The sequence below is a fragment of the Phyllobates terribilis genome, unplaced genomic scaffold, assembly GCF_046119375.1.
Source record: "Phyllobates terribilis strain yellow unplaced genomic scaffold, ASM4611937v1 Scaffold_8__6_contigs__length_399053987, whole genome shotgun sequence".
NCBI classification, from domain to species: Eukaryota; Metazoa; Chordata; class Amphibia; order Anura; family Dendrobatidae; genus Phyllobates; species Phyllobates terribilis.
In genome coordinates, this window is record NW_027362768.1 from 282,677,766 (window position 1) to 282,687,667 (window position 9,902).

A 9,902-nucleotide genomic window follows, 5' to 3' on the forward strand; every position below is an offset into this window, starting at 1 on the left:
TTGGTTTCACACATTTGTTATTCATGGCCCCAGTACAGACAGTGATATGCAGCCTGGCTATGGGTCTTCTAACCCAAATTTATACCTCATAGGCGTATATGAGGCTGGTGAGCTCGGGTCAGAGAACCTCCACACAACGCAATCTGGACTTGGATGGTTACCTAAACAAGGGAGGTCAGGGTCTTGCACCCGGTAATATAGATGTTAAAATGCGACTGCTATGATTTTGCAAAGACCTAACCCACGCCGCGCAATTATTTTGTGGAATGCATGAGATTTGATAAAATGTCTTCCAATGATTATTCACATTTAGCGGTGCAGATACTAGCATGGTCACCATTTGCTTGTGACTACTTATAAGATGTGGATGGGTCATTGAGTGTGTCATCTTTAAGTGCTAACTTTAAAAATGTGTACTGTCTATTTACTCTAGCTTGGGTATGTTTATGAGGGTAGTTCAGTGATGAGAAGAGGCCACCCCTGGTCAGTGAAATAGTTGTTGACTGGGCACGATCACATTTGAGGCACCATGTCTCCCATACAGAGTTGAAGAGGAAGGTGGTTTTGAATGTGCAAAGTTGAAGTGGCATGGTGGATAAGCCCCTCAGAGTGCTTGTCAGCCATCTGGCAGGTTAGAGAAAAGTGCTACAGCCAGTGACTTTGCTGAGGGCATCAGACTTAAATGGCAGATATACAGTACAGACCAAAAGTTTGGACACACGTTCTCATTTAAAGATTTTTCTGTATTTTCATGACTTTGAAAATTGTACATTCACACTGAAGGCATCAAAACTATGAATTAACACATGTGGAATTATATACTTAACAAAAAAGTGTGAAACAACTGAAAATATGTCTTATATTCTAGGTTCTTCAAAGTCGCCACCTTTTGCTTTGATGACGACTTTGCACACTCTTGGCATTCTCTTGATGAGCTTCAAGAGGTAGTCACCGGAAATGGTCTTCCAACAATCTTGGAGGAGCTCCCAGAGATGCTTAGCACTTGTTGGCCCTTTTGCCTTCACTCTGCGGTCCAGCTCACCCCAAACCATCTTGATTGGGTTCAGGTCTGGTGACTGTGGAGGCCAGTTCATCTGGCGTAGCACCCCATCACTCTCACTCTTGGTCAAATTACACAGCCTGGAGGTGTGTTTGGGGTCATTGTCCTGTTGAAAAATAAAATGATGGTCCAACTAAACGCAAACCGGATGGAATAGCATGCCTCTGCAAGATGCTGTGGTAGCCATGCTGGTTCAGTATGCCTTCAATTTTGAATAAATCCCCAACAGTGTCACCAGCAAAGCACCCCCACACCATCACACCTCCTCCTCCATGCTTCACGGTGGGAACCAGGCATGTAGAGTCCATCCGTTCACCTTTTCTGCGTCGCACAAAGACACGGTGGTTGGAACGAAAGATCTCAAATTTGAACTCATCAGACCAAAGCACAGATTTCCACTGGTCTAATGTCCATTCCTTGTGTTCTTTAGCCCAAACAAGTCTCTTCTGCTTGTTGCCTGTCCTTAGCAGTGGTTTCCTAGCAGCTATTTTACCATGAAGGCCTGCTGCACAAAGTCTCCTCTTAACAGTTGTTGTAGAGGTGTGTCTGCTGCTAGAACTCTGTGTGGCATTGACCTGGTCTCTAATCTGAGCTGCTGTTAACCTGTGATTTCTGAGGCTGGTGACTTGGATAAACTTATCCTCAGAAGCAGAGGTGACTCTTTGTCTTCCTTTCCTGGGGCGGTCCTCATCTGAGCCAGTTTCTTTGTAGCACTTGATGGTTTTTGCAATTGCACTTGGGGACACATTCAAAGTTTGCCCAATTTTTCGGACTGAAGGACCTTCATTTCTTAAAGTAATGATGGCCACTCGTTTTTCTTTACTTAGAATTTATATTATGGCGAGAAAAAAGCAGCTAACAGTCTATTCAGTAGGACTATCAGCTGTGTATCCACCTGACTTCTGCACAATACAACTGATGGTCCCAACCCCATTTATAAGGCAAGAAATCCCACTTATTAAACCTGACAGGGCACACCTGTGAAGTGAAAACCATTTCCGTGACTACCTCTTGAAGCTCATCAAGAGAATGCCAAGAGTGTGCAAAGCAGTCATCAAAGCAAAAGGTGGCTACTTTGAAGAACCTAGAATATAAGACATATTTTCAGTTGTTTCACACTTTTTTGTAAAGTATATAATTCCACATGTGTTAATTCATAGTTTTGATGCCTTCAGTGTGAATGTACTATTTTCAAAGTCATGAAAATACAGAAAAATCTTTAAATGAGAAGGTGTGTCCAAACTTTTGGTCTGTACTGTGTCTTGTGAACGGGGCTGTGGAGCATACAGACTTAGGTGTAGTATCGGCGTCTCTGCCCCCTGACAGGCAGAGACGCCGTGCCCTCTTACCGCCACGCTCCCCGCCCGGCGTCCTCCGGCACTCCTGATTCTGCTGCTGCTGGCACACGCAGCTTCCCAGGCACTGTGCTTAGGGTGCGCGCGCTCCCTCCCTCTTAAAGGGGCTGTGCGCGCCGTCCTAAGGAGTCCCCGGCCAATGGCCGGAGGACCTCTCATATATAAGGCACCTCCTCCAAAATGGAGGTGCCCGTACAAGGTTGTAGCTTTGTGTGTTAAACTCTGCTTCAGCCCTCAGGTCCCGCTGCTAGCCTGACTACCAGTCCAGCCCTACCAGCCTGACTACCTGGAGGCTCCTGCTTGTTACCTGCCGTGCCGGTCAGTCCCTGCCTTCTGACCCGTGGGAGTCACCTGCTCTCATACAAGGTCAGTGCCCAGAGTAGCACCTGGTCCCTCTGATCGGTCCTTCCCTGGTCACGGAGTCGATTGAGCCGCCGTACGACCTTGGTCGGTCCGAGTTGATACCTAGTTACGCCCCTCTGGTTCCTCCTTGCACCGCAGCACAGAGGTTCCACCACCCGGATCCGTAACATTAGGTCTGAAACTGAAGTCCTTAAAAGGGTATAACTGTTTCTACAATTTATTACCTATCCACTGCATAGGTGATAATTGTTAGATCCATGCCCACCTCCATTTGGCCCCCCATCCACAGACAGTCAGGAGGAGTTGAGTGGAGCAGCTGGTGCCACAGGCGCCCTACTGCTCTATTCAATGTCTATAGTACTGATGAAGATAAGCAAGTACAGCGCTCAGCTATCCTCGTTAGTGCCATAGGCAGTACAGCGCTCAGCTATCCTCGTTAGTGCCATAGGCAGTACAGCGCTCAGCTATCCTCGTTAGTGCCATAGGCAGTACAGCGCTCAGCTATCCTCGTTAGTGCCATAGGCAGTACAGCGCTCAGCTATCCTCATTAGTGCCATAGGCAGTACAGCGCTCAGCTATCCTCGTTAGTGCCATAGGCAGTACAGCGCTCAGCTATCCTCGTTAGTGCCATAGGCAGTACAGCGCTCAGCTATCCTCGTTAGTGCCATAGGCAGTACAGCGCTCAGCTATCCTCGTTAGTGCCATAGGCAGTACAGCGCTCTCAGCTTTCTTCGTTAGTGGCATAGGCAGTAGAGCGCTCAGCTATCCTCATTAGTGCCATAGGCAGTACAACGCTTAGCTATCCTCATTAGTGCCATTGGCAGTACGCTTAGCTATCCTCATTAGTGCCATTGGCAGTTCAGCGCTCAGCTTTCTTCGTTAGTGCCATAGGCAGTAGAGCGCTCAGCTATCCTCATTAGTGCCATAGGCAGTACAACGCTTAGCTATCCTCATTAGTGCCATTGGCAGTACGCTTAGCTATCCTCATTAGTGCCATTGGCAGTAGAGCGCTCAGCTATCCTCATTAGTGGCATAGGCAGTAGAGCACTCTCAGCTTTCTTCGTTAGTGGCATAGGCAGTAGAGCGCTCAGCTATCCTCGTTAGTGCCATTGGCAGTACAGCGCTCAGCTATCCTCATTAGTGCCATTGGCAGTACAGCGCTCAGCTATCCTCATTAGTGCCATTGGCAGTACAGCGCTCCGCTTTCTTTGTTAGTGCCATAGGCAGTACAACGCTTAGCTATCCTCATTAGTGCCATTGGCAGTACGCTTAGCTATCCTCATTAGTGCCATTGGTAGTACAGCGCTCAGCTTTCTTCGTTAGTGCCATAGGCAGTAGAGCGCTCAGCTTTCTTCATTAGTGCCATAGGCAGTAGAGCGCTCAGCTTTCTTCATTAGTGCCATAGGCAGTAGAGCGCTCAGCTTTCTTCGTTAGTGCCATAGGCAGTAGAGCGCTCAGCTATCCTCATTAGTGCCATAGGCAGTGAATGGAGCAGCAGGGCGTCTGTGCAACCAGCTGCTTCACTCAACTCCTCCTGGACATAGTCTCATGGCTGGGAGGGACAAGTACACACACCTCCCCATTCTGGTGATTGTTTAAGGTCTCCGCAGGCAGGCCCATACTGATTGGACAGTTTCAACGTATACAGGAATAGGTAATTATTCATGTGAAGTTAAGTACCCCTTTTTAGAGCTGCTGGAAATATCCTGATACACGGTAGCAGGGAATAGACAGAATCTACAACTGAGCTAAAGCAGCACTCCTCCCATCAAAGTTTTTATCCTCTTAATATATTGCAGTCATCATATTATACAGCACTGTGTACTTACAATTGCTCATTTTTCCCTTCTACACAGTTAATTCTTCTCTTTCCATTAGGTCTATGACATCACGTGAGTAAAAACAGACTAGCTGAATCCTTCTAAGCTCTATATAGAAACAGGAAGTCTCTTTTCCCTGCATTTATCATTCCTCTCCAACTGCTGCCCCAGCTGCTCCATCCTTCCCTCTGCCAGGGACTTTTGCAGTGATTATGACTCCTGCAGGGAATAGTGACTTCCTGTTCCTACATAGAGCTTAGAAGGAGTCAGTTAATCAGTTTTTAATCCTGTGATGTCATAGACCTAATAGAAAAGAGAAGAATTAACTGGGTAGAAAGGCAAAATGAGCAATTGTAAGTAGACAGTGTTATATAATATGATGACTTCAATATATTAAGAGGATACAAATTTTGATGGAAGGAGTGCTTCTTTAAAGGGACTATAATAAGTAAGGGTTATCAGTGTCTCAATAGGGCTGAGAAGTTACTACCTCTGATTGCTGTGTGTTGTTCTGCTGTTGCTGATAGCCTAACAGTTTATGTGCCCACGATGCAGAAATGCTGCATATTTTTTCCGCTTCTCCCTGGCAGGAAAAGCGCATGCGGATTGTACATGCGTTTTTCCCACCAGGTAGAAGCGTTTGTCGAGCGTTCTTCACATGCATTTCTGCATGCGTGTTGACAAGCTCTTTCCAAGCGATTTTAGCATCACTTGGAAAGTGCTTGAAAACTTGGTCACACTATATAAATCCATGCAACTGGCATGGATTTATATAGTGTGTTGCATGGATTTATATAGTGTGACCAAGTAATAGTTAAAAAAAATAAAAAAATAAAAATAATAAGAATAGTGAAAAGTAAAAAATAAAGATTATACTCACCTTCTGATGGCCCGCGGTCTCCTTCTCCAATGCGTCCGGTCTCCCCGGTGTCTCACGGTTGTGTAAAAGGACCTGCCATGACGTCATTCAGTCATGTGATAGGTCATGTGACCGCCGACGTCAGCGGTCGCGTGACCTGTCACCTGACTCATTTACGTCGTGTTAGGTCCTCACACCACCGCGAGCCGCCCAACACACCGCACGCATTGCTGAGGAGGACGGGGGACATCAGAAGGTAAGTATAATCTTTATTTTTTTTTTTTTTTTTTACAGGTACCATGTCACCCAGGTCTGGATGAGAGTCTCCTCTTCTCCAGACCCAGGTACCATCCCCGCACATTGAACAGTGTGATATCCGCATTGTGCACATGTAGTGATGCGGATATCAAGCGTTTCAATGCAAGTCAATGGTGGCAATTACGCTGCGTGTCCACAAAATTAATGGACATGCTACGGATTTTTCCGCAATGATAATCCGCAGCGGAAATTTCCGCAGCATGTGCACAGCACATGCGGAGAATCATTGGGGACCATGGGGCACGTATTACCAAGCGTTTTCGCTGCGGAAATTCCCCGGCAAAAACGCTTGAAAAACGCATAGTGGGCACACAGCCTTAGCAGTCTTGATTAGTTCATCTGAATTGCTGTATACCGTCCATCGGCTCCTCAGTTTTCCACTCAGGTTTCTTAAAAGGAATTTGTCAGCAGAATTTCACCCCCCATATTATTTATATAGGTACGTAGCTCTTTCAAAGACCGGTCCAGAAATACCTTTACATGGCCAGTCCGTTCTTCCATAACTGAGAAATCAGTGTTTGAATAAATATGCAAATGAGGCTGATGTGCTTTGAACACATGGAAGCACTTCCCAAGCTTCTTTACTCCCCGCCCAGCACCTTCCTGCTACGTGACAGCTCATTTGCTGAGTGTGTTTTTAACTGCCAAACAAGGGTGTGTCAATCAGCAGCAGAAGGTGGAGGTCGCTGCTGGGTCCTAAAGGAAGAAGGATATAGTTATACTACAGAGATGAGAGGATCAAGAAGGCGTCTGCAATGCCAAGCACTGTGACCTTCTACAGCCGGATCCAGAGCGACTGTCTGTCACACCTGGCACACCCGTGACAGCTCCCATGTTTTCACCATGTGTATTATGGATGTCTGCAATAGTCTGGATTGTCATTCATGTGACATCTGTAGTTACCTCACTGCGCAGTAAGGGTGAATCTAGCTTTTTTTTTTACTTTTCTCTTATCTGCAGTGTATACCTTGTGTTTTCAGACTTTTAGCTGCAGATTGCTGTTTATATACTTAATAGAATTCGTACAGTTATTTAGAGACAGAGCAATGGTGGCTAATCCATTGGATTAAGTCGTTCTCCCTGAGACATGGCCATCTGTTCACCGTAGAGCAGAACAGAGCTGCTAAGTGCGCTGCGCAGATTGGGCGGCATTGCATTACCGGTGATTACAGTGCCCTGCAGACATAGCTCTGTGCAGTTTACGATCTCCTACCTGGAAACGCTGCCGCTGCTCCTTAAACTAGGTCAAGTACATGGCATTGGATCAACTACGAGCTGAAGGAAAATTTCTGTTATGCCAGTGACCTGGATAGGCCGGTGCTTACCAACAGTATTAGAAAACTGGCAGCGCTTGGCATGAGCCGAGGATTATAAAATGGCAGAAAACATTGTGAATGTTTGTAAGTGCCAGACTATCCTCACACAACCTTTTTATGGTGTCAGAGCTATTATTAATATTGTTTTATTGCATTTCACTGCTGAGACATGATCATCATCACCTTTCCCATAGAAATCTGTGCATCGTGTCTCAGTAACGCCTTACACCTGGGGCATATTGCTGTATTACGACTTTTATGGATCTGGATGTACCTCTGTATGACCCCAATTGCATATAAAGGAATAAGAGGCGCTCAGCCTCCATGATGCAAGCGGCTATTGCATTCATTTAGACTTTAATAAGTCCCTAAAATGATACTTAAAGGGAACCTCTACTCTGGCACAAAAAAGTGCCCATATACTTCTCATGGATAGTCACCCTACCTGGTGGGCTCCGTTGGCCTCCAGCAGCTTCCACCGCTCAGATCGGCTTCCTCAATGTGCGCAGTGGCAGCGGTAAATCTAAACCACCACCGCTCCTCCCCAGTACTGTGGGATAGGAAAGGCGGAGGAGGCGTGGTTTAGACTTACCGAGGCACTGTGGTGGCCATCTTGGAAGTAGGAGGAAAAGAATGCCAATCTGGGGAGATCAGGCAGAGGGTGGCAAACCAAGGTATACCAGGCAGGAAGACTATGCATGAGAAATGTATAGTCACTTTTCAGTCCCAGGGTGGAGTGTCCCTTTAAATGTTGCAGGAACAAAAAAAAAAAAAAACTGACAGCTTTCACTTAAAGGGGATGGTGCATATTAGACAAGTCCTTTCAGAACAGAACACAAGTGTTCATTTTGCCACGGTAGATTGTGGCCAGCCAGGTATTTTCCCTGCAGGGGAAATGTAGTGTTACATGGCGGCCATAAATTTTAGAGCAATAACCACGCAAAATAAAAGGACATATAGAAAGGGGTTGTTATCATGAGACAACAACGCACGGCTGTAGTGGTCCTAGCCCTTTTACACCTCTCCATTCAGTGCTTGATTAAATGCACCTAGTGTGAGGGGGTTTCTTTAATGAGGACTTGTCACTGGGTCAAAGTGGCCAATTTTTGCTCATATTTTTTTCCCACCGCTCCACTGAGTTGTTTTTTTTGTTAAATTCGCCATATAGTTCCAGAAATATGGGCCTTTTTATTTAGTCTTATTAGAATAAGGTTATAATACAGAGCAGCCTAAAAACACACCCCAGAGGATCTTCTGAGCCATGTTCCCTTGTAAAGGCCATAAAAATTAGCATTAAATGAAAAGTCCATATCTCTGAAGCTGTATGGTGGGAAAAAAAATGGAAAACTCGGGAACAGCAGGAATAAAAAATAAGAACATAAGCTGGTCACTTTTGACCTGGTGACAGGTCCTGTTTAACAATCATGCCAAAAATTAGAAAGTATATAGACCACCAGCATAGGGGATACTGCTTTAATGAGAACTTCCTGAAAACTGCAACGCAAGAGCTCAATTACAAATCCAATCAGTCAAAAAAACGCCACACTTTGTGCAGTGTAGGAGGAAATCAAAACTGTTTGCAATAAATAAGAATCTTCATGGGCAAATTATACAGAGATATTTCTTATAATGCACCCACATCGAGTGAAACAATCAGAACTGACCGAGAATAATCAGAAAAATTGTGTAAGTACAAACACAATGTATCAATAATCAGCCACTAGCAATAACTCCACGTAAATGAATCATAACTTGTGGAGAATTTCTTGGAAAAAAACTAAATACATACAGACTGCGTCATGGGGCCCTATAGGCCATATGGTTACACCAGCAATAGAGGAGATTTATTATGTATCTGTTCTTGCCTAGAAGCCTCTAATGTCTACCAATGCCACTGGTGCCAGGTAGGACTAAAAGTTGGTTTATAAAGGCAGATTTCTGCCCATGAGTGGCAATAGATTATGGCACCTTTTGCACTGGAAACTATCATTAATCCAATCATTGGATTTGCGTCTTATATTCCCTGTTTAAAAGTGGGATGTGCTGCCAAGTTGCCAACAACCATGATTGCAACAATGCAAAACTAGCATTTTCCAAGTTTGACGGTCAAAGATCAGGTTTTCTAACGTACACCATACAGTTAAAAGATAAGAATACATTTTTGCCTCTAAAATCATTTATGTGCAAAGATTTGATTGACAGTTTAGCTTTATGGGCAAATCTTAAAATTCCTCCTGATCAGTGCAGCTGAAATGTTGCTCTGCCATGTCGCCCTTAATAATTGCACTTATTATAATGACAATTTATTTTGCCTTTCATGCAAATCCTTACTATACGTATTGTTTGTGGAGTAGTGAAAAGCATAGAGGCATACAGATACACATTAATGCAAAAGTAAAAAAAAAAAATCATTTACCTGTGCTCTGATGTGGGAGTGAGTATTCCAAGAGGGATTTTAGCATTTCTGGAATATCCAAAAATCCTTGGATGATTTCACTTTTGGACATTGTTGCTGGATAGCCGCAGCAGTAATAGCTGGTGAACACTCAGTGACATTTGGCTGGGATTCCCAGGATAAAAATCTGAAGGGAGGAGAGAGCCCTTGGCTATGACTGCTTCTCCCATAGCTGTGACTGGGCAGGAGAGGTGCCAGGCACAGACATAGGGGCCAATGAGGCGGCGGACGAGCGATCTGTTACCTAATCAGAGTGCAGCATGCAGAAGGGATACACCTGTGTGCTGGATAAGTCACATTCCTGACACTTCAGTGATCAAATTGTTTTCCACATAAGGCAGTGTTCCCATTTAGCG

The 9,902-nt window shown here is 45.0% G+C and overlaps 1 protein-coding gene across 2 annotated transcripts in view; it reads right to left on the reverse strand.

The window, feature by feature from the left end:
- TEF (TEF transcription factor, PAR bZIP family member) overlaps positions 1-9,684 on the reverse strand; it is a 33,078-nt gene extending 23,394 nt beyond the window's left edge. For both annotated transcript variants that reach the window (XM_073644305.1, XM_073644306.1), the window contains exon 1: positions 9,508-9,684. In XM_073644305.1, coding sequence (XP_073500406.1) covers positions 9,508-9,598 — 91 coding nt within the window. In that variant the 5' untranslated portion in view covers positions 9,599-9,684. The remainder of the gene's footprint in view (positions 1-9,507) is intronic.
- Positions 9,685-9,902: the final 218 nt, after the last annotated feature.